At 26.4% G+C, this 26,428-nt stretch overlaps 3 protein-coding genes across 4 annotated transcripts; 2 read left to right on the top strand and 1 right to left on the bottom strand.

Moving 5' to 3' along the window:
• The first annotated feature begins 4,720 nt into the window (after nucleotides 1–4,720).
• On the top strand, nucleotides 4,721–10,736 carry LOC113548982 (protein toll-like). Its single transcript, XM_026950107.1, has 4 exons — nucleotides 4,721–5,477; nucleotides 6,870–8,883; nucleotides 9,642–9,800; nucleotides 9,879–10,736. The coding sequence occupies exons 1-4, from the start codon at nucleotides 5,401–5,403 to the stop codon at nucleotides 10,614–10,616; spliced, it is 2,988 nt and encodes a 995-aa protein (XP_026805908.1). The 5' UTR covers nucleotides 4,721–5,400; the 3' UTR covers nucleotides 10,617–10,736.
• A 900-nt stretch (nucleotides 10,737–11,636) lies between these two features.
• Nucleotides 11,637–14,565, bottom strand: LOC113548679. The gene is made up of 2 exons (XM_026949685.1): nucleotides 13,889–14,565; nucleotides 11,637–12,522 (listed from the first exon to the last, which is right to left on the bottom strand). Exons 1-2 carry the CDS (start codon nucleotides 14,139–14,141, stop codon nucleotides 11,702–11,704), a joined length of 1,074 nt encoding a protein of 357 aa, XP_026805486.1. The 5' UTR covers nucleotides 14,142–14,565; the 3' UTR covers nucleotides 11,637–11,701.
• Nucleotides 14,566–18,362: 3,797 nt separating this feature from the next.
• LOC113560312 (protein brunelleschi) lies at nucleotides 18,363–24,734 on the top strand. Of its 2 annotated transcripts, XM_026966093.1 has the most exons (19): nucleotides 18,363–18,566; nucleotides 18,638–18,764; nucleotides 18,861–19,052; nucleotides 19,165–19,445; nucleotides 19,503–19,719; nucleotides 19,783–19,897; nucleotides 19,965–20,100; nucleotides 21,253–21,393; nucleotides 21,496–21,965; nucleotides 22,025–22,250; nucleotides 22,326–22,627; nucleotides 22,685–22,911; nucleotides 23,033–23,147; nucleotides 23,234–23,303; nucleotides 23,441–23,583; nucleotides 23,639–23,795; nucleotides 23,870–24,062; nucleotides 24,139–24,383; nucleotides 24,463–24,609. In XM_026966093.1, exons 2-19 carry the CDS (start codon nucleotides 18,644–18,646, stop codon nucleotides 24,607–24,609), a joined length of 3,498 nt encoding a protein of 1,165 aa, XP_026821894.1. In that variant the 5' UTR covers nucleotides 18,363–18,566; nucleotides 18,638–18,643. The 2 variants fall into 2 exon arrangements, with proteins under 2 accessions (XP_026821894.1, XP_026821895.1); XM_026966094.1 differs by lacking the exon at nucleotides 18,363–18,566 and having other exon boundaries at nucleotides 18,644–18,764; nucleotides 24,463–24,734.
• Nucleotides 24,735–26,428: the final 1,694 nt, after the last annotated feature.

Here is a 26,428-nt window from a genome sequence, read left to right as displayed (position 1 = left end):
AATAGGTATATCATAAACTATACTTAGTAGTTTACTATATATTCAATGGTTAAACCTTTAAAGCAAATAAGGAAATATAAACTTATCTAAAAACATTTTTAATAAATTAAAATTAACTAATTAAAATCAGACAATACTTTTTTAATTTTTTACAAAAATATAGAAATCATTTACATTCTAGTCCCAAGAGTAGCTATAAAAAATGCTAAATAGTAACATATTTACTAATTAAATCACCATAAATTATAAACGTTTGAATTCAATTAATACAATGTATTAATTATTTTGTTTTTACTTATATAAAATAAAATGATAGTAGTTATTCAGTTTATAAAGGACTATAGAAGTATAATTCACCTTTGTTGTTTATACAATTTACTATTATATAATATCTAAATACTATTATCCTTAGATCTTAACACATTATGAGTTTAATCACAATTTTAATACTTATTGGCTACTATAGATTTTCATACTTAGTGTACAACCGAGTGTATAACTGTATAATATTATATTTATCTAAATACTAGAATATTACATGAGTACTCAATTGACTATCGACACCTATCGGCTATCGATCTATATAATATAATCTATATATGATCATAAATTAATAATAGGTTAAAAAATGTTCTTCATTTTTAACATTCTGAGGGTGATGTAAAAATCAAATTAAAGAAATCACCCTTCCATCACTAATGTTGTACCATGCAAAGTCTTTAATTACGACTACAACAACATAACTCGGTAAATAATAGTATAAATAATATAAGTGCCAATTAAGTGGTCAAGCCAGTGGCGTGTTTAAGGGAGTGGCTTTAGGGACTGAAGTCCCCCCTACTTCCCTGGGACTAAGCTATCTATTTTTCTAAGGCGAGTATTATTATTTATCAATAATTATTATATTTCATAGAAGAATAATATTTATGGATATTGAATGCTCCGAGTGGCTCTGATACAGATCGCGGGCTGACCGCGCGGTTTTTGTAAAATGATATAATAACATCACTACCTATTTAAAATGTTATTATGAAACAAATAAATAAAAAAAAATGATTCACATATGAACAAAAACATATTATGTGAATTAAAATGTTATATAGATTTAAAATACAGCCAAGAAAATCCTTGATGAGTAATAAAACCCGCCCCTGGGTCAAATGCATAAGCGCAATTAAAAAAAAAAATAGACAAATGGGTACCTACTGCTGTGCTGCACATTATGGGTCATACGGGTCACTATTATGAGTGTGTTAAATTAAATTCAAACGATTCAATAATATATCATTGTATACAAAAAACAATCCTGAGCGGAAACGGTCTGTTAGCCTATATCGCTCACTCATTATATTTCGTGATGATATTATTTTTTTAGTGATACAGCTATAAAAACCAATTCTTTTACTTTTAATATTACTATTATTATAGTACTAATAATACTATATAGTCTATAGTAGGTTGATATTGTTTTTCTGTTTTCATGGATAATGGTGATGTGCAGTAGTTAATTATTATAATAATAATTAATATATATTTTATACCAAATTATAATAATGTTTATCTCAAAATTTAATTTTATATTCAACCTTCAATTCTTAGGTAAAAACAGAATTTTTTTTTATGTATTTCTAATAAGTCTATATAATAACTTAAATTTTTCTAAAATTATAAATTTAAATATTAAAAAAAAAATATTGTGACTTTAAATTTTCAAATTTTTTGATTAGAAAATGAAACACTTTTTAAAAATAACGTAGCTATTATCAAGCATTTTATTCATTCATACATTTTTTATTGGCATTAATCAAAAAAATAAATAAAAAAATAAAATTAACTGTCTATAAATAGCTCAAAAAAGTCAAAATATTTTTAAAATATACACCATACCACAGGAAATGATAAAATAAATACTTAGTTACACAATTGAAGTTTCTGTGATTATAATTATTTTTGAATTAGAACAAAATAAAGAAAAAAGTTAGTTAAACCCGGATTAACGTAAGAATTCACGTTTTCCTTAATTTTTTATTTGTTTTTTCTGGTTATAAAAAAAATTCAAGGAATTTTTATTTTCGACCTCAATACTTATCGTGAACACGGGCACACACAAATAAAACTAACACATAATTGTAAAATTAATATTTAGTTCCCAGATTTGTTTATTTATAAAAATGAAAATCATTTATGTATATAGTATTATAGATTTATAACATAATATCTTTTTTTATATCATTTATGTCACACATTAAAACCTAACTAAATTAAACACAACTGCTGTAAACTAAACGTTTTTTGGTTATCGTTTAACTATTTATATTTGTCAATTGTCATTAAAAATGTATAAGATTGATTAAGATGATATCAGTGTACTTGTTTCTATTCTATGAACCACGCGTCCACGCGCAACAGAAAATTTAGGTTCAACAAAACCAATCTTATATTGTTAGTTTCAATACTAGAGTGAATTGACCTATTATTAAATTCAAAGATAAAAACATTATCTACGTCCGTATATGTTGGCTTTTTTTGCGATATTTCAATTTCTATACAAGCGTTGAAGTGTTAAGTGGGCATGTAAAATATTACAATTAAAAATGACACTTTTAATACTACAAAAAAATTGAAATATTTTTAAAAGTCAACGTATAAACAGATAGTGTGGATTATAATTGCTAATAGTTGTATTTACTGTTATCTTGATGACTAGATAACCATAATTTTATTCACTGCAATATATATCAAACAACACAAGATAGAATTTGCTGAAAATAAATTTGATATGTTCAGCGTGAATCAGAGATCGGAGTGAAAAAAACAAAATATTTAAGTGTGCAGATGCCTGATTATTGATTAATATATTATAATCTTAATTTATGGTATTATTCATTAGTGGTAGTCAGTTAAAATAATTTTATTTTTTATTTTTGTTAGTGCTACTTTCTTATTGTTTCTGTTTGGTGTTGTAATTTATTTTTTTGTAGATAGATGTATCGTATGTATAGGCTGAAAGAGACAACTCTTTATCTTCTCTTGGGCAGGTTTGAGTAATAATTAATGAGAATGTAATATTAATTAATAAAATATAGTGTACAAATCTTTTAAGAAAATAAAATAATAAAATATTGTTTAAGGTTAACTAAAAGAGATGTGGTCCATGACTACCGCGGACATGTTTGGAGTATATTTTTTCAGTCTCCCACACAAAAAAAAAAATTTTAAATTTGTAAGTAAATACATACACAGAGTTACCGCTAAAAGGGCCTAATGAATGGTCCAACCACTAAATATTCTAACAATATTTCAACTCTCAATTTTACTCATATATTTTTTAATTATTTGTACATAGTGAAGATGTAAAATATAAACACTAATGTTTATAAAATAACCAAATTTAAAAAAAAAAATATTATAATAGGTACCTATGATAGTTTTTGAAATAATTTTCATTAGGAACCTAAAATTAGGTACTTTTTATCTTATCTTGCAAATAAAATAAGATTATACTACGTAAATAAAGTGTTAAAACAAATAATTAGCTTGATTATTCTTACATTTCAACTTACTCTAATTAGTCTAACTTTGTAAATCTTATAATTTATTAGAAAAAACATTTAGGTATACAACAGTTATAATAGTTTATCTAAATCTGTAAGAAAAATGGGAACTGTCACTTAAAATAAATGTAGTACCTAGCCACCATAATATTATTTTTATGATACCTGTTAGCGTGTACGTTTTGTACACCGATATGTATGGTAATTTATTTTATAGATTAAAACCATCCGAAATCAGCATTAACCCTATTTTAGGGCTTTATTTATTATTATAATTTCGATGATCCTGAAAGCAAGGTCAATGCAGAGATCTCGGATTTGTACAACCGTACATTCTGATTCTCTTATATAATTAAATAGATATCAGAGGACAACAAGAGCACGGCGAATTCGTGGTTAGATGGAGTAGCGGCAGGTCGAAGGTAGGAATATTGTCGCCAATAAATGTTGCAATATGGAACTCATGCATAATTAATAATAGTAAAGACGTAAAGTTATATTATTCACAGAAAAAGATATGCTGAATTATTATATATAATATTGTATACCATTGTACGTTATAACTGTAGTATGACCTTAAAGTATAATATGTATATCGATTGTAACCAACAATCGGCGCTGTTGCTCATAAATAAATAATAAATAATAATAATAATATTAATGGTATCAATATATCACGTATAATATATTTTATATGATAAAAAATTATGCATTTTATTGTAATGTGTACCGGACCGCGCTAAATATAGCATATATTATTGTATGATGTGATAGTATGATACATGTACACATTACACAATAATACATATAGTTTGTTATCGAATAAACATAGGAAAAATGACAGACGACGGAAAGCATTTTGCGCGCAGATTACGAGCGTTTGGCATTCTCCCACTGCCGCACCGGACGCGATAAATTCTGTAAATTTTCATCGCCATTATACGAAATCATATTTCGTTTTTGTGGACATGCGTCTGGACAGTCTGCCACGTTCTCGCTCAGTGGCGTAATCGCGCGTGCAATAATAATAATAATAATTATTATTATTGTATTATAATATTGTTGCGATCTTACGTCGCGATACGACCACTATACGAACACGGAACGCGTGTTATGACTGTAACTATTATCGCCTTGTGTTGTTATATTTATGGTCGAAACCGGTTGTGCTTCAGAGGGGATCGCGGATTCGAGGCGGCGCGCGCGAAAGGCCTCGCGTACGGTTTTCAAATTTCCACCACTACTCAACTACTGCCTAGCGCCAACGACGACGACTGAATAATATTATTATTACCTACCTACATGCATACAGGCGCGGAATAGAATAGCGACGATTCACTATTGACGAAATATTTTACGCGTAGTCGTCGTACTCGTAGTCGTAATACTACAAGTATAATAGTCATAGTGTCGCTCGCGCGTCCGCACACGGTCCGCGTTCGTGTAAAATCGTGTCGACCTGATGGTAGAATCGCCAGTATTGTGTAAATATCTGCGACAAATATTCAACTACGCTATTTAACTAACTTTTTATGATCGCTAATCAATAAATAACAGCACCCATCGATACTTACAAAGCAGCGTCGTCATATCTTGTTGAATAGCCGTGTCTTCAGTCTTGTATCGTTTGAAATTATCCGACAAACGCTGACCTTACGACTGTGAAATTATTATAACGATTTACGACGTTAGCGAAATGTAAAACACAATTCTGTCGAGGGCAGATAATTATGCTACCACCGCCACGCATTTTATTATCCCCGAAAACAGGTAGATCTGGTAAAACCCAGGAGGATCCGGTTCACGCTGAAAGCTCCCAAGTCGTAGGGATGAACGCGCCACAGCCATGTTGTCAATGGTAATGTCTGCACAAAGTCCGTTGACACGCCGCGAATGCTGCATCACGATTCACAGCCGGTCCAAGTAAATTTTTCGTACTATTAAAATGATTATATTTGATATTTAAATATTGCATATTATTATGTATAATATTAATTATAAAATAATAACAATTTTATTTTGTCATCGATGTGTGTATATGTGTGGCGGGGGAGGGAGGATGATACTGCAGACCCGGGAGACCTAGAGTGCGACTGAAACCGCGGTTATATTTTTATCGCAATTTTTAGTTTTGTAAAATGTGTTTCTGCCAACATAAAGTAATTTTTACTCGAATTTTTAGTTATTCTTTGGGGAAGGGACAAAATTATAATTTATGTTTTTTATAAAAGAGTGGGAAAATGTGTGAAACCCTTCATCTCTTTCAAAGTTAGTTGAAGTTATGTATAATATTGTAAGGTTTGTTAAAATATATCAAGTTAGTACTATTAGTCTATAATCCTATTCAAAGTGATCAAAAGTGTACCTGTGTTAATATTTTAATGGCAAATTAGTAATTACATAAACGTACAAAGAAAAAAGTTGTTTTATTCAAGAAATTGTAAGATAATTTAATAAAGGGTGCTAGTTGATCATTGACATGTAAAATTACATATTATAATATATATTGAGTATCTACCAATCTACCTACTACTTTACTTACTAGCCTTTTCCTATGTTTAGTAGTGGACTGTGCGTCAATTGTATAAACAAATTTTGCTGTTATGCAATAGCACTGAATTCAATTATCCTTAAAATTACCTTTAAATTCCTAAATAAACTATTATTGATGAAATCATTTTTTAAAATCATAATATCTAATTAATCTACTTAATCTGTGTAATTTTAATATTGAAGTATAGTTTATATAACTAGGTTTAAATACACATAAAATAAACATCTAGAACTCATTAGTATTCTCATTAGAAAAATCTATGAGAGTAACATAACTTCATGATTATTAACTTAAATTTCCAGCTATATACAGCATTGTATATATAATGATAACTACACAAATTTAATTGTATTTAGCCATAATTTTCAAATCCATTATATTCAAAAAATATTATTTTGAATGAGTGTAGGAAAATAATAATCTAATTACTAAACAATAGTGTTATCTAAATGATTATAAAAAAAAAGCAACCTTTGATTTGTGTCCAATTTATTTATAATTGAATCATTTGAATCCGTATGATGCACTTATTTACTATAAATTAAATTGTATATTGTGCTTATTTATTTTAATATCAATAATCCTGATAAAATATTAAGTGTATCAAGGTTAACTAGAATTTTATAACTTTATGAACTTTGTTGGGTTTTTTTTTTTAGAAAAATTCATATTTTATTAGTTACACATAAAATTTACAATATTTATACTGAATTTGATTCATAATTTTAAAACAAAAATTCCATTTTATTTTATTTTTTCAGAATGAACTGGTTCATAAATATTATAATATTCCAAGTACTTCTTGGTCAAGTTTTATCAGACTTATTGTGCTTAAGTAGTGATGAATGCTCATGTAAGCATCATGTTTACAAAGATGAAATACAAATGGAATGTGGTTTATCAACTGTAGAAGCCAATTTGATGGAATCCATAATTAAAATTGAATGTAATTCAGATAAAATACATTGGGAACAGCATTTTGATCAAATCAATATTAAAGATTTACATTATGCAAATTGTCTATTATCAGATACAGGAATTTATCAAACCATCTCAACACTTGGCATTAACAAGGTTCAAAATATGAAACTAGTTTCCATGAGACTCAATGGTAGTCTAGAAAATGGTTATTTGTCAAATTTGGAGAGTGTGAAAACTTTAGATATTTCTCTTACCAAATTAATATTAACCAATGAATCATTTAAGGGAACACCTTACCTAACAAAATTATACCTCAGACATAACTACATTGAAGAAATACCTAGTGGTGTGTTCAAATCCCTTACTTTTTTAGAAATATTAGATTTAGGAGATAATAAGATAACCAAAATAAATAGTGATCTATTTTATGGTATTCCGTTAAAAGGTTTGAATTTAGACTCAAATTATTTAACAACTTTGGACTTAAATATTCAGAGTCTGAAGCATTTGGATGTAGCCAACAATCAAATTACATTTATAACTGTTGGAAATCTCAGTAAACTTGTTGATATATCATTAAACAAGAATGTTTTAGTAACAATGCCAAACCAAACATTTGAAAACACTTCTCTAGAGTCTATCAGATTTAGTTATGGTAATTTTACCACTTTACCTCATAGATTTTTAACTAACTTAGACCGATTACTTTATATTTATCTCAGGTCTCTAAATTTAGAAAAAGTACCAGAAAATATGATTTGGAATTCATCGAATATTATAGAATTATCATTGGCTTCAAATCGTTTGAATGAATTGCCAGCAATGTTTTTTCGAGACGCTGGAAAAATGAAATTGTTAGATTTATCTAAAAATCAAATTAAAAATATCAACTATGAATTACTAAGACCATTAATAAAGTTAGAGACCTTAGATTTATCCAATAATTTAATAGTTCAAATTAATAATTTTGGCCTAAGGTACTTAAGAAATTTAAAATACCTCAATTTAGAAAGAAATAAAATAATAAATTTTGAAAGGGAAGCATTAAATGTTCCGAAATTAACAACATTGAAATTGTCTCACAACAAAATAAGTAGCCTGATCTCAAATTATTCATTCTCATTACATTATTTGGATGAAATCGAAACTATTGATTTATCAAACAATTTTATAAATTGTATTGATCCTGGCTGGTTAAATTTAATTAAGTTAAATAATATTAATCTAGCAAGTAATAACATTACTATACTCAGAATACAAGATATTCAGTATATAAATGAAATTGTAAGAACTAATCTTAACAATAATCCATTAGAAATAATTGATTTGTCGAATTTAGAAATATTTGCTAGAGCACAATCGCCACCACATAATTTTTGGAATAATAGACGAATAAATCTATCTAGTGATAAATTTATTTGTGATTGTCGTAATTATGAGTTTGCAAGATTTTTACATAACCAAATGCCAAAAATAGTGTACAAGTACTTACAAATTGAACAAAAATTAATATGTAATGATGGTTTGCGTACAGAATTTTCAAATGTAAATATGGAAAGTTTAACATGTGATTGGGAAATTTTTGATGATGAAGACAAGACTGATTGTTCAGAATGTGAGTGTACTTACCGTCCTCATGACAAATCTGCCCTGATGAATTGTTCAAATAAAAATTTAACATTGGCACCAGAAATAATAATTTCAAGTAAAAATATTAATTATACAGAACTAAATTTAAGAAATAATTATATCACCAAGTTGCCAAACTATGAAAATTTGAATATCAAGAAGTTAAATATTGGTTATAACAATTTAAACACTATTAATATAACGCAGTTACCTAAAAATCTTATGGTAAGTTAATAAAATTAGTTTTATATTAAAAAATAAAAATGTACATTTATATTGTTTTATATTTTGAGTGAAGAGTATCTAATTTTAACCTTAACTATTAATGCCTTAATGGGAACTTTAATCAATATTAATATATCTTAAATCACAAAACACAGACTTTTTTTGTGAAGCAAAATTTAAACTTGTTTTCCTACCCATTCAATTCATATGATAAACCCATTTTAGAAGTGAAATAATTGCTTTACATGACATGAGATTGGCATCACTTCCTTTATAAATATAGATAGACAATAAAATGTTTTGTTTTTACAATAATCCATTTTCTCTATTATATTAAAAATTAGATGAATTATTAAATTAAATTTACAAGCTCATTCAAGAATTTTATTGATATTTTAATTTTTTAGCAAATTATGGTTTTTTTTTAATAAAATTAACAATTTTAAAATGCTCATTACATTTTTTTAGTCAAATGTCTATAAAAGTTTCCAAAATGCCATTTATTATAATCTTACCTTAAAATTTTAAAAATAACAGAGTAAAATGAATTATTTTATGTACTATAGTAAGTCTAAAGTCACTTAAGAGTTGTTTATAATTATAATACTTATCAACAACTTATGATTTCTTAAACACAAATTTCTACTTTAATAATAAAGGTTACCTTTTAATAGATCTTTGTTATTAAGGTTTTATCATGATTTTGTTACTATTTAGATTTTTATGAATTTATTTTAAAATCTGTATTTTTGTTTTAGGAATTACACATGGAACATAATAATCTAACAATGATTAGTGAGACAAATTTTAACAATACATTACCTAATATAAATATCATAACAATGAATAGTAATTCATGGATATGTGATTGTGATGCCAAGAATACTATAAATTTTATTCACAAATATTCATCCAAGGTAAAGCATGAAGCTCTTCATAATTATGAGTTATTATATTTATTACTTATATATATATTTTTTTTTCTTTTTTAATAGATTTTTGATTTAGCTAACATCACATGCTATCAATCTTCAACTTTATTATACACCCTGACTGTGGAAGAAGTATGTCTAGAAAGATTAAATACTGCCACGATCATCATTGTATCTATGTTTTTAGCTATATTTAGTTTAGTATTAGGTTTGTTATGGATTTTGTATAATAATTATAAGACTAAAATCAAAATATGGCTGTATTCCCATAATATAACATGGCCAATATCTGAAGAATCTCTCGACCAAGATAAAAAATATGATGCATTTATTAGTTTCTCTCACAAAGATGAAGAGCTAGTTGCAAAACATTTAGTGCCAGGCTTGGAAGGAGGCAATTCACCATTTAAACTTTGTCTTCACTACAGAGACTGGGTAGTCGGTGATTGGATTCCTGCTCAAATTGCTCGTTCAGTTGATGAATCTCGAAGAACTATTATTGTATTATCACAACATTTTTTGGACAGTGTTTGGGGTCGCACAGAATTCAGGACAGCTTATTCTAGTGCTCTAAATGAACGGCGCAGTCGTATAATCGTCATACTTTATGGAGATATGTCAACCAAAGATTTAGATCCAGAGTTAAAAGCTTATCTATCCATGAACACTTATATTAAATGGGGAGATAGTTGGTTTTGGGAGAAATTGAGATATGCTCTTCCACATAGACCAGAAACAAAAAACAAAATTAGAACTAAGATAATAGTACCCGATAAATTAAATCCTATTCTGTTAACATGACATTTATTTTATATTTGATTATCTGTTTTAATTGTTTTATAAAATGTAATAACATTTGCATAATTTTTTCAGTGTATAAATTTTATGACAGTTATTTTATTTTATAAGTTCTTTTTTTATTTTGTTATACAGTTATATGTTTATGTCTATTAGTTATAATTAAACACAAACAAATATAAAAATAATAAGTTGTAAACTGTATTGTTTTAAATAAAACCTTTTATAAATTCTTAGTTACCAACAATTTTAAAGTATCAAATATGTTTAAAATATTCATATTTATTATTAATTATAATTTACATAATAATTAATAAATGTTAACATGTATTGTACACATAGAAAATCTATTCTTTTCAACTTCAAATACTTGGGATAATTTTTCTACTTAAGCCCTAAGTCAATAGTTAATTAGTTATTACTATAATACAACAAATAAATTGTCAATTAAATAAGGCGTGGGAGATGACTGTCTTTAAAAAGATGTACTGACTCTTTCAATAAATGTAATCATTGCAATATTAGTACTGATGTTAAATTTTTATTTTATAGCTAAAAAGCTAAAACTAAAATATGCCAGAAGAATAAATAGTTAATTTAAAGATGTATCAATAGTATATAAAAATAAACAATTATTAATAATAGTTATTTAATAGAGAAATAGTAGTTAAACATTTAAGTAAAAAATTGTTTTATACACTTCACTTAATATAAAATTTAAATTAAATAAAAAATAACAAAAAAAAATCATATATTTGAAATTTAATAATAACAAAGCTTTGTATGGTCTTTTTATTTATAATCTCACTTATTCTTTAAATAAACTGATATAAACATTTAAATCTTAAAACATAACATTTTATAAACTTGAATAAACACGAACAAAATTGTCCTAAATTATTAATTATTAGTTGTATACTTATAACAAAATCTAAAAGAATAAAATGTAAAAAATATCAAGTAAATATAGTTATTTTAATTTAAAATTTATAATTTGCTCTATTATGATAAAAGAAACAATAAATTAAACAAATAATATTTAAAAATACATATATATTAAAACAATGTTAACAATGAATTCTGTTCTATCACTGTTGTTTATTGAATTTATTAATTCTATTTTTATTACTTAATGGACATCTACTAATAGTATGTGCTTTAGTCCCAGTTGCCTTACAATGTGGACACGTATACCTTGATAAAAACGGACACTTCACATTCCCCAGTTCATCTTTAACAAAATGTGTTCTATAAACTGATTCTTCTTCACCATTGTTTTTACAAAATGCACAATGTTGATTATTTGGTAGAAACGGAGCATCAGGTAGCTTAATTGATATTTTTTTAGATGGTGGAATTCTATTAGATTTAACAGATTCTCTTTTAGATTCTTCAATAATATTATATTCAGGCTTTTCAGATTGTTTTGGTTTTGTAGGTTTGGAATATTTTATGATTTCCGCATATGATACAGTCTTTTCATCAATAGTAGTATCAGATCTAGAACTATCTGAGTCAATGCTGCTGTTTTTAGTATCATCGTCCTCTATGACATGTATTTTATTATTATTCTCTTCAGGTGATTTTTTATAATCATTAATATTTTTAGACATTACTTTTATAGGTGTAATAGGCTCTTCAAAATCTAATGGTGAACTAGATGCTGAAAATGATTCAACAGAACTAGGTGTTGGAACTAGAATGGTAACTAGTTTATTGGGTAATTGAACTTTAAGAGTATGACTATTTGTTAAATCCCTCTGATTGTTATTGTAATTGTAATTCACACTATGAACAAATGTATTTTGTGAATGTATTGGTCGTAATAATGGACGATTAGTCCATGGAACTGTAGATTCATTGAAAGATGGTTCTGAGTATAATTCACCAAAATCAAACCAACGGGATTCTGTTAATTTAGATATAAATTATTAATTTAATTATTATATTGAAAAATAAATAAATTTAAATTATGTTTGTAATTTTTCAGTATAAGTATAAAAAGTTATGTAGTCTAACAAACAATAAATATGAGAAAATATTATGTTATAATTAGGGTTGCCAAATTTTTAAATTCTCAAACCGGGCCATAATACTAATCGATTTTTGTTTTATATAACTTATATAGAAATATGTTTATCTTTCTTTTTATAAATATTTATTAATTAATAATGATATAATGATATAGTTTATTATTCTATGTTTTATTATCAAATAATACAATATTTAATTTTTTTCTCTCAGCTTCTATTAACTGGGAAGAAATGAATTAACAGCCTGGACATCAGGATGTGCCTTTAAAACCAGAACAAGTAAACTTAGTTAAAATGCAATAATGATATTAAGCTTTAAGAGCAGCTGATAAATATTCTAATAATAATGTTAATATTAAGCAAAAGCACAAGTAAATACTTAATTAACCATTGTCCGAGGTTGTGGTAAGTTTAAAAATAAGAACAAATTGATTTTTTTTTTTTTTACTTTTACTTTTATTGAACTCAAATAAATAAATCTTATAAAAACTTATTAATATCAATAATAATTACATTTTGTTTTTCTATCACTTCATTAAGTTCAGTACAAATTTTCATTTTGTAATCTAATGAAATTTTTTGGCATTTGTGTTAATCAGACCAAACTTAGTTTATTTTATTTAATATTATTTTTAGATAGCTTACTTTAGTAATTTTTGAACAATTTACAGTGCTGACTATCTAATATTTTATTTTATTTTTATTTTTTTAAAGCATAATAAGCTTTTATTTAAAAGAATATAATCTACAAGTAAATATATAACTAGATAACATACTTTCAAAATTAAATAGTTACAATAATGCGTAAGATAATATTTTGCTATATTGTTTGCAGAATAGGTGGGGGGGCAACTTTACACCCCTATGACCCTCCTTCGTTTCATTCTGATGTACAGATACGGTGGTGTTTTGTGTATGGTATATCTTTAAATTGTAGCGAAATTGTTTATATTTTGTTAGTACTAATAATAATGTAGCCTCTTAAGAAATAATTGGTTATAACAACTTGATTAACAATACTGGACATTTAGTTCCTATTAATTATTATCGAAATAGAATAGGTAGTAGGTACCTAATCTACATCTCTTCGTAACAAGCAAATAATACAATACAAAAAACACGGTTAAACAAACCACTAGATCTGTTCGTGCAGAGTAAATAACGGTCGTTGGGGATAGAGGAAACAAAATTCACTTTTAATACTTATTAGAATATTTTTTAACGTCAAGCAATAATACTCACGGTAATAGTTCATGTGCATTTCTGCGATGTTCATTATGTCATCGTAGAACGACGAACTCGTACACATGTTTGGAAAACGTTTCGAGTAGTAAAACGCCATTTTGCGCGAATTGCCTGACCGATCTGCGTTCTCTCTGGAAACTCTGTTGAAGAACCGGAAAGGAAACTTTTGCAAGAGCACGGCTGCCCTGTCGAACATTTTTTGCTGATACAATGACCCATCATCAAGCATCATTCCGTCGTGAAGAATCATCGTGCGAGCGGCTGCTGTGCACAATAAATTATTATGCCAGGAACGGCGGGTATGACAATAATTATTATATTATTATGTTTTTAATATTGTAGTCGAACACTCCCATTGTGTTATCGTCGTCAAAATTGTTTCGGCGCAACGTGAAAAATATTATAAAATACAACAAAACTATACCCGATATCGATATACACATAAAAATATTCATAAATATTTATATATAATATATTGAATATGCGTGAAATAATTAAATGTGTTTTTTATAATATGACAATCGCGTCGGCCGCTCGATGTGAACGATTTTAGTACTGGCACACATGACGCTTCGAATTAATTGTCAGATTGTCCACAAGACAAATGTAAGTATGTTTACGTTAGGTAACTGTGCTATTTTCGTGCCAGGGAAAAATGTGGGAAATCCCGCATCCGTTATCAAACATCGGTCTTGTGTTTACTTCACCCCGCAGAGTCGTGTGTATTGCTATCAGTGTAGCGCTATCACGTTATCACAAAATATTTTACCAAGGAATGACAGGACAGGTGTATTCTTGATTATAATTCAAAATACAATATTGACATAATATTATTAAATTGTAAATACTAAATACATCATTTAAAAATTATTACACCAATGTCCCGTGATGTTAATATGTTATAGTTTTTATTTTATTGTATTAATTAAATTACTATATAAATATTAAATATATAATGTTGTATTATAATATTGAATAATCATTGTTATTGACTCAGTCACATGCTAATTCATTATATATTTATTTATAGAATAAAATTATAATATATATATATATATATATATATATGTGTATTGTAATAAAATATAAACTGAAAATTAATTGTCTTTTTTAGTTAAATTTACGTATTTCCTGTAGCGTCTGGACACTGGACGTAGCTCCTAGCGTAAATCCCGCATTTAGATGCTACAGGCAAAACGTTATAGTAAGTTTTACCTTCGTATTAATGTATGTAATTAATTGGAAAGTGCTCATTTAAGTCGATAAGTCGACTACTTATCTTAAATTCAGCTTAATTTTGCTATTCAAACTACCGTTCTATGTTATGGAGCCTATCCCTTATCATTTTTAAATACTTTGAATGTTCCTAAAACATTATTTACTAATTTTTTATTTTGACATGCATCTGGAATCTGGAGTAAAATATACAAACCTTGAAATCTGGCTTTGTTGAGTCTATAAAAATTCGGTTCAACGTTAGCAAAATTCTAATATTATAAAATTAGCTATACATATAAGAATATAGAATTTTTGAAACGAAAAGTCAAAATATGAAAATATTTATGTTATTCAGCAAAAATGTATATTACATTTTTTTAAAAACCAATAGTTTCATTTTTTTTTTTTTTAGTTTCATTTAAAATTAATTTTTAATACTACAACTATAAAAAATAAAATAGGTACTGAATAAAAAAAACAAACGAATAGTTACAACTATAGTTACTCTAGCTAGTACTAGATTGTATAACAGATATAAAAAATCGTTACCTACCTATCTTATCTTATTTATTACGACGTTGTATATTACGATTTACAATACAATACATTAAACATATTTCTTTAAAAATAACCTATTACTAATATTTTTATGAATAAGTAACATATTAAAAATATGCATTTACTTCAAAATATCTGATTATATTAAGTAAAAATTAATACGTTTTAGTATTGTATTTAGAGTATGATCAGTGGCGTTTAAATTTGAAAAAGTGTTATAATAATAGTGTTAATACGTTATTCCGTTATTCGTGCTTACCAGAAAATATATTCGATGCAATTAGAAAAAAATTTCGGAAGGGGTTACATTATTACAATATATATACATAAGATAAGTATATAGGTTATTATACTAGGCCTTAGAGAAATTTCGGGGGGTTACAACCCCTTAATCCCCTCCATGGTTGCGCCACTGGTGCTTACTGCCTCTATTATTAAATAAAATATAAATAATACTCGACCAATAACGCGGAATTTCAGAAATAAAAATTGGCTAATTATAAACCACAATAGCAGTTGTAGTATTAAATGTTCTAACGATCTAACGTATATGTTTCATATTATATTATTATGTTATGTTCTATACTTCTATGTATGATTATGTTGTTATTTTTGAACTCAAAATATTTGTTTAATGATTATAAAAATAAGATAAATAAATGCTTAAACTTTGGGCCTTTGGGAGCAACAAATTATATAATATACCCAGGGCATTAAATCTCTAAATATGTCACTGGCCACTAGGTATGATGGATGACTTATGAGTTATAAAGCACGCTTCATTCATTAAAATGATGTAAGTATTTATAAAGAAATATTTAACTGCAGTATTTTGTCTGGTAAGTGATAGGGGCTTAAAGTAAAAAATGACCAATGTTATTCTTGATAATTGAAATTTGAAAATAAACGAGAATAATTTAAGAAAAATCAGGAACTTTTCCACGCATAATCATTTTGTCAAAATTGATTTTGTTATTTTATTATAATCAAAAAAAATTAACCGTAATGATTTGAAAATTTCTAAAAATAATTATTATAGTATATTGTGGATATGATATAACTTTTAAAATGTTTGTTCTTATTTTATTGAAATTTAAAATTTTCTATTTTCTTTAATTTTTTTTATAAATTATGATAAAAAAATCTAAAATTGTTCAATGTTCATACTAGAATAAGGGAAAAATTGGCGTAAATCTAAAATAATTTCTTAGTTAGAATTTTTGCAAAAATTTGATACTCTCGTAAAATTACAATTTATTCCTAAACGATTTTGGGTTATTTTTTATGTTATACAAAGAGTATTAACCGTATAAACTTTAAATATTCTACTGTTTCTAAAGTTATTGTTTTCTATACTTAATAAAATTTTAGAAATATCGTTAAACTAATTTTAGGCTTTATATAGGTATTCGAATTTTGTGTTTTTATTATGTTGATACAAAATTTTAGGCTCGTATAAAAAGTTTAATAAGACCTCATAGGCCTATAAGTTATTCTTATATAGCAGTTTAAAAATACGTAAACACGGTTTTATTTTCATAAGCGTTTAAGATTCAAAATCTATAAAAATGTATTAAAATCATGTACAGTTTTATATTATTTAGTAGTTAAAAATGTATGAGAATAATATAAAAATGTATGACATTTTCAAATTGTTTAGTGTTCTAGGTTCTTTTATTCACATTTTTGTTATTTATTCAGTTGTATAAAAACTATTTTTCCCCAAAAAATCTACCTATTATTAAAAATTAATTGTAATTGTCCATTTTAGGTTTTATCTGTTTTTTTTATAGTTTTAACTAAAGTGAATTGATAAATTATTAAATTCACATTGGGAATAATGATTGGGATTTTGAGAAATTATTATTATTATATTAGCGATGATATATTTTATAAGGTCCATAAACAGTGGCGTGTATAGGAGGAGCACAGTAGCCATGCCCCCCCCCCTCGTTGGCTGTATTTACTATTTTTTATTTTAAAGATTTGTATTTATTTGAAACATGAACGCATACTACAATATGTCTTATAAAATTTTAGATAGCGTGTGCTGTTAGGGGGGGACTAATAAAAATTCTGGATACGCCACTGTCCATAAATGATAGACATTAGAGTAAATTATGCAAATAGACGATATAGGTAGTATTACAGAAATCAGGATAGATGAAATTAGATTTAATAGTCACTCAGATATATTGTATATTATTAATAATATACAGAATCACAGTTCACAGAATAGCTGTGATAGTGATATAATATATTATAGTAGTGTTCAGTGACGTACGCTGAAAAAAGTTTTGGGGGGGTGTTTTTGAAAATCAGTTATTGAAAAGTAGAACTTTTTTTAATAAATATACAACAAAAATTTATGAAAATTAGGTATACTTATTAACATTTTTTTTAAATACAAACATTGATATAACAAAACTAACATTACAATTGAATAAGTAAATAACCATACAAATATATATATATTTCGGAGGGTGCCTGAAAGTATTCTAATACCTATATAATTAAATTAAATATATTTTTTAAATGTCTTTGTTATCTATGTGCAATACAGAACCCATTGGCCATTTCCACTGCCCACTGTTATCAACAGTATAAGCTTATTATCTGCTTCTATGTTCCTGTTTTATACTTTTGAAGTAGATACTAGATAAGTGATATAAAAAATTTGAAATACAAACGAAATATCAAAACAAATTAGACAATCTATCATAAATATTTAATAAACTTCAGATCATTAATATATTAATATGATCAAGAATTATTGATTTCGTTATCTAGAAGAATTGAATTGTTTTTAATTTAGATAATGATAATATTTTACTTGAATAAATCCGTTTTGTACTTGTCGTCAACAATTATTTTTGTTTAAAATTGGATTCAAAATCAGGTGAGTTTTCTCATTTTATGAATGGTTGTATCATTAATGTTTTGAATTTGTATGTGTGTACTGCATTTCAGGATTCAATGAGATCTTCAGTTAGTGCCATTTTGTCGACTCCAACACAAGACCCAAACATGTCACATCCAGACTATGAAATGACAGTTCATGATCACGGTACTCTACTTATACTAGTGAAACATCTAGGTAAATGGTCTATGCAAGATACTAATTTATGTTTTTAACTTGTTTCTTTTAATGGCTATTGTTCAATTAAGTATGAAAGAAATATATTGTCTTCAGGTGAAGAATTATCATCAAAAAACTTTAACCGTCTTTTTGAACGTATATGTCGGATAAATCAGTTACGTATAGTAGATGGTACCGGTGCAGAACGATGTGTTCAAGCAAGATATATCAAAGAGTATCCAGTTGGTAATAATGATTGGGGTGATTTTCAAACACATCGAAGGCTTTTGGGTCTTATAACTGTTTGTAAGTATTTTTTCATTAGTTAAATATTCTAGTATTATTTAAAAAATTATATGTAAAGATTGTATGAAAATTAAATACTATACATCATTAATGTATGTACTTTTTTTTTTAGCCAAATGCAAACTTCAAATTGAATTAAATGAAATATGTAGATTACACGAGAGCTTAAAAGTTAAATATCAATCTACTCTATATGATTCACGATGTATTATATTTGGTGTAAATGCTCCAAACTCTCCTGAATTAAGTACACCATCAAATTTCAAGTCAAGAGATGTATATTATGCTAGTGATAATGATCCAAATCCTTCAATTGAAATGCATTTAAATGAATTTTTGTCCTCTTTGTTTTGGGTATTGGATGCCAAACGTCTGGAAAAATCAAAAGAAAAAGTATGTATTGTTATTGAATATACTACATATTTTTGGTACCTAAATTTTTTTTCTTAGTTGGATAAAGCCACATTGTTAATTGCTCCATTTGAAAAACGTAATATCATTGGCTTGGATATGGAGTCTAGAGCTAATAAGAAACGTTGTATGGGACGTGTAACTAAGCATTTGGCTGATTTGAATTTGCAAACTGGTTTTTTGAATGATGCTCTTAATTTTTATCAGACTGCTATAGATACATTACGTTCTTGTAATGATTGGCTTTGGTTAGGAGGTAATTTTAAATAGTTGACAAATAAAATGAAATCTAAACATGTTTACATGATTCTGCTTAAAGGTTGTTTGGAAGGATTGTGTGCAACTTCATTAATGATATTGCAACCTCAAAATCAACTAACAAAATCAAATTTTCAAAGAAATGCTTCACTTCAAGAACGTCATTCAAGATTCAAGTATGTTCTTATTAGTTTTCATTACTTATTGTATGGTATTATGATATTTTGGAAATTTACTTTATAGGTTTAGACCATTATCCACAAATACTGGTTTTGTTTCATTAGATGATAATGTGGTCAGATCTACAATGCCTCAGAATTTACTTAGCATTGATGACATTTATAAGAATTATGGTGAAGCTTTAAAACATTATAGTAAAGTAAGTAGCTGGTGAAGATGTAACAAAATATAAATTCATTAAATACAGACAGCAATCATTTGATATTTTCTGCTTACCATCGTTAAATTAAAGTCTAAAAATGTACAATTAAGATGATGTCATACCTGCTTATGTTATTATTGTCCTACTAACATATTATAATATACCAATATTTAGATTAAGCAGTTCTAGTTTTGTATTGTGAGTTAGTAAGACAAAAATAACATATGCAGGTATGACATCCTTTTAAAGTAATAAATCAAACAATATTTATCTAGTAAACTGCAATTAGTATTTATGGTCTTTAGTTTTTTAACATATCTAATCAAATTAGATAAAATTCTATCTTTAAAATTTAGTTTTATTAAATTGTTGTTTGCCATTTAAACCATATTAATTATAAAGTGTTTATAATATTAAATATTCACCTTCAATAAAATTATAAAATATAGGGTTTGGCAGAAAAACAGGACGATTTCAATATTTAATTATTCTTTAAATAATGAATTTATTTTCATTTTAACAAATTTAAAGATAAAGTAAGAGAGTTACCATTTGGTGTTCAAAAAACAAAAATTATTTTCTATAAATTACACTTATCATATGACCTACATTGAAATGTATACATTTTAGTAGTCTAGATGTTTACTAGAAGTTTTGAAAAACCCAATAGAGGTAGAAGTACACCTCATTGTTGATTTTCTTCGAGTCTCCTGAGCATATCCTTATGAAATTAGATTTGTTGTTGATAATCATCTAGATTAAGATATGCACAATCTAAATTTTGTAAGGGTAAATATGATGATCCTGACGGAAAATCCTCACTAATCCATCACCTATATTTCACCTGTCCAATGATCTATTGTTACTATATAGTAGGGTATAATGATAATAACGGACCAAAGACCGTTAATCTCTTTTCTATGCCGTCATCCCAATTAAAATTTATCTGGTGTCACTGCTGGACCCTGTATATGAGAATAATTGAGTAATATAACTATTTATATAATAAACATAAGTATAAAAGTGGTTAGTCACTAAATTTTTATATTAACTAAACCTTCTCTTCCCTTCCTCTATACATACACACATACATATCCATGAAAATAATCAAAAGTATATACTGTTATAATATATTTGTTTATCTTATAGTATTTAAATGCTGGAGTAGTATTGACCGAAGGAAGTCTTAAAGCTGCTCGTATAGCAGTTGACCATCATCATTTTATACATGTCCATTATTTTTTACAAAACGTTTTACCTGTAAACTTGACTTTGACTGATGAGGAGAAAGTAATTAAAAATTTTTTTTAATATAATATTAGGAAAATAAATGAATAATTAATCATTTTGATATAAACAAATTTAAAAAAATAAATATTATTTAATATCCAGATACAACGTTTAATGAAATTAGCTGAACTATATTCAGAAATTGGTTTTCATCGTAAAGCATCATTTTTTCAATGGTTGGCTTCAAAAAGATATGTTTCTGCTAGTAATCCACACACCTCATGGGAACAGTGCTATCAGTTATTACTTAAAATGTTGCCAGGACATAAGTTATCTTTGGATCCAAATGATTATGTACCAGGAGGGCAATTTGGATGGCCTGAATTACAACGACAAGTAGTTAATGAAATTGTATTAGCTGCAAAAAGAGTTGGAAACGCTAGTTTAGCAACAAGGCATTGTACATTCTTATTACAAACTATGTGGTGGATGATGGACAAAGTAGAAAGAAGCGCTTATGCTACACAACTGTCTGTATTATCTGCACAATGTGAAGGTTCACCTGTACCTCTTGTATTGGTTAATGGGCTTGTTATACCTCCGGCAAATCTTTTAAATATACCACAACCTGAGTAAGAAATTTTAGTTTGACAAATTAATTTATTACCTATTATATTATAATCTATTTTAGGAACTTTTCTGTTCAAAATTTAAAACTTCACTTAAGACCACATAAGTTAGTAAAAGCTAAAGAAGATTTTGGTCCATTTTTATTTACTCCATTGAAGTTTGGTTCAATGGAAAAATATAATATTAAAAGTAATAAGATGGAATATGTTTGGGTAATAAATGAACCTTGTGAAGTCATACTAGAACTCAGTAATCCATTAAATTTCGAATTAGAAGTAACAAATATTGTAAGTGTTTTATTTACTAAGTTTTTTTTTTACCATTATAGTGCTTTAATAGTTCAATGTTAATTTTTATTCCAGCTTCTATTGACAAGTGGTGCTGTCTTTGAAAGTATTCCATTTTCTATAAACTTACCTCCAGAAATTAGTTATCAAAATGTTGTGTTAACTGGTATACCTAAAGAAGTGGGGGAAATTGAAATTAATGGTTATTCAACACATACGTTAGGAGTAAAATCTAATTGTCGCCTTAAAAATATTCCAAATGTACCAGAAATGACATATAATGTGCAAGTTATTCCTTCAATGCCATGTCTAGAAGCATTCATTTTAGATTCAAAAAATGAGACTGTATCTAATATTACATTATTTGCTGGCCAAAGGTATATAAAACAAATTATATTTTTTGTTGGAATAGTAATTATTTTTTAAATTTTTAGTGAGGATTATAACCTTAAAATATTAAATGTTGGATCAATTTCTATTGATCTTTTGGAAATATCAATTGAATCGACTATTGAACATTCATTAAAAAATAGTATAATTAAAGTTGACACTGAAAATATAAAAGATTATTTGCCAATTACTCCTAAATCAGAAATTCTAGTAGGTATTCATTTAACTGGTGCATTAAATTTCCTTTCAAGCAACCAGTATCCGCTGGCAGGTAATAATGTTATTAAAATAAGATAATAGTATTAGGCTTCCAATTATTCATTTTAATTGTGTTGAAAATTTGACTTCATATAAATTAAATATTGTATTTATTGTTATTTTTATTGCTATAGAATTTAATAGTTTGAAAAGTAGCTTAACCTTATCAGGTCCAAGTTCATATCCATCATTACCTAGTCCTAAACAAAGAAATGAAAGATTGTCTCCAATGACTGCTTCATCATTCCGGTAAATTTATATCAAGATTTAGTTTTTGATTTTATTAAATCTACTTGCATTTTAATATATATATGAAATGGTTGTATATTTTTCAGATCAGGAGAAAGCAGTTTAAATTCAAATTGTTCAAGATACAGAAGCCCAACTGATATAACATCTTTAAAAGTAATATTTATTTTATTTATGATTTTTTTAATTAAAAATTAATTTAACTCAATACATATTATTTTATAATGACCCCATAATTATTGTTTTAATTATAATACATTTTTTAAATAAATATTAAACATCTTTAACTTTAGGTTATTGAATTTAATATTAAAATAAAATATGCTGGAGGTGAAGGTATGGCTGCTGGTTATTGCAGAATAATTTCATGTGTTTTATCATTAAATATATTCAATTCTGTATTAGTAACTGGATGGGATGTCTTACAAGCAGAAACGTGAGTATATTATATTATTTTATTTATTGGTATAGTTAATATCTTTGTATTTTAGGGGTTCCCAATTTTATTTGGTACTTGATGTTGTAAATGTTACTAATCAAGAAATGGAACTTAAATATGCAACAAATAAAAGCATTTTAATGGAAGAAAAAGAATCCTATAGGATTCCAGTACCTGTTGATAGATTTTTAATTCATAGTTTAGAACAGGTTAACTGACGTTTTTTATGAATAATAATCTTAAATTTAATGTAAATTTATATTAAAATAAGTTTTTATTTTAGGTTAGTAGTGGTGAAGAAGGGCAAGCTGATATGGTATCCCAGTGCAACAAACATATAGCTGAACAAGTTTTGTTAAGATGGTCAGTTAATTCATATGATGATTTACCATCCAGATGGGGCGTTGCAAAATTAAACGGCCTTACATTGTGTCCTCAGATGCTTGATATTGTTTGCACATCACCTATTTATTGGGGTAATTTACTTAATCAAATGTTTGTAGATCAAGTCTATAATATTATAGAATTATAGAATATAAATACTTCTATTAGAAATCAATTTAAATGAAGAAAAAATTGTCAGTGAGTGTGATGAAAAGCTTTTATCGGAAACATCTCAATATCCTGTTGGTCAGCAGCTAAAGCTACAAATTTGGGTACATAATTCTCTAATGTCTCCATTGGATGATGTTACATTGGAACTGAATTTTTACCAAGACTATCTGAATGGAACTACAAACAGTCAACTAGGAAATAGATTAGCTACTACTGGATCAACTAAAACGCATACAACTAGAGTGAGTACAATAATTAAGTTAATTAATACATAAGTTGAAAATTTAAAATAGTTTAACATTTATAAATTATTATATATAGGTTAACAAACATGATAGGTTGTATCATGAATGTGGGGTAATATTCTTTTATCCTGGTCAATACAAATTGAATTTGCAGTGTCAAACATTAAAACAACACATATGGAAATTAATACCTCCATTACAGTTAGATATTACTGCTGAATAAATAGTAAATATAATATTTATTCCATGTATTTATAATTTTATAGCTAAATTGAGGTTAAGTAAATAGTAGTAAATTTAATATTTAAATACTTACAATATTTACTGCCATGGTATATTCCTTTTAAATCATAGCTTTAATTTTTTAATCATTATTTTGTTTTTTGGTTTAATATCTATATGTAAAAAAAAAAAAGAAAGAAAAAAGCACTGTCTATAAAGGAAATCGAAAATATTATTATTTTACATTATTAAATTTCGATAAAATTATTTACTTGGGAATAAATCAATGTTCTTAAATTTCTCATTTATCTAAATATATTAATACATAAAAGGTTATTTTTATACATACCACATAGAACATAATTATACTTTTCATTATTATAAATAATAACCTAAACCTGATATGACTATTTAAAATTATTGACCCGTGGAATTAAGTGACAAGATCATTAAAAGCTCAATTATGCTTTTTTTAACACCAGTAAAAAATACTCCAAAACAAAATATAAAAGTTTTTAATATTACTATTTTAGTATAGTACGTTAATTTTGTATTGTTTATTATTAATTTATGTCAATTAAATATTCATATTGTGTATTTAATCAATGATATTATAAGATATAAATATATTAAATATATTACTTAATGATTACATTTTTAATTGTGTTCAAATGTTATTTATTTTTAAATACAAATTATATTATAAATTTTTTTTATTATGATACCAAATATTTAATTTTGTCAGTATTTATGACTTATGATTGTTTTATTGTATAATATATATTTATTTTTTATTAAAATCAAAATTTTGTATATTTATATTTTTATCATAATAATATTATAATTTCTTGCAAATATGTTTAATTTGTATAGAGGAAATTGTATACTATCAGGCCAACTTTAGATACAATCAACACGTGCTTCACCACAGGGCGTTACAATTAGAATTTGATTAGGGGCACTAAAATAATTCTTGTACTAGACATTGAAAAAATTAAAACTGGCTTTGCTTATTATATCCTACTCTATTATATAATTTTATTGTTATTACTTTGTTATTCATGAATTTAGTTGTTGATAATTTGGATTTGAGTCTGGCATCAAAAATCAAATCATAACCTGACTAAATGGGATTATACATTAAACTTTTATGACGTTAGTACTGTGACTGGATATCAATATATCCTAATATTATCAGTATTTAAAAACAATTATGAATGTAATTGTATCTGTATTAATATATTTCATATATTAAAAAATTGTCAACTATAAAAAAAGAATTGTTTTAAAGCAGAATTATAAAAGGTTTTTTACCACTGTTGGTCATGGTATAATAAATTCATTAAATTCATGTGTTTATTGCTTTTTACCTTTTGTTCATGATGCATATGATGAAAATCCAGTTTCACACAGATATATTGTTGCAAAAGAAAGAAGTGTTAGTATAACTTTTTTAGCCAGAGATTGATATATGTTAGTAATATTACTAATACTGTTATTGCACCAAAAATCTGTTTATGATATTTTATTGAATAAAGTTTTTAAAAATGAATCGTTGGCAATTTCAATAAATTCTTCATACAATGTTATAAAAAGTCTTCAAGTTAATTGTTGATTAAAAATGGATTTTAACCTAATAACCTATATTGTTAAATAAATTCTATATCTATTGGGCATTGGTGATTGCGCATTATGAGCAACGAGTAAACCGTCCGCGGTCGACGAGAGTAATCAAAGGGGCTGATTACTCTCGCCAACCTTGTTGCTCATAATGCAAAATCGCCAATACTCTAGAAAATATTTTTCTAATGATCATCAAT

This window comes from Rhopalosiphum maidis, chromosome 1 (genome assembly GCF_003676215.2).
Source record: "Rhopalosiphum maidis isolate BTI-1 chromosome 1, ASM367621v3, whole genome shotgun sequence".
Classification (NCBI taxonomy): domain Eukaryota; kingdom Metazoa; phylum Arthropoda; class Insecta; order Hemiptera; family Aphididae; genus Rhopalosiphum; species Rhopalosiphum maidis.
This window is presented reverse-complemented; position numbering and strand designations above follow the sequence as displayed.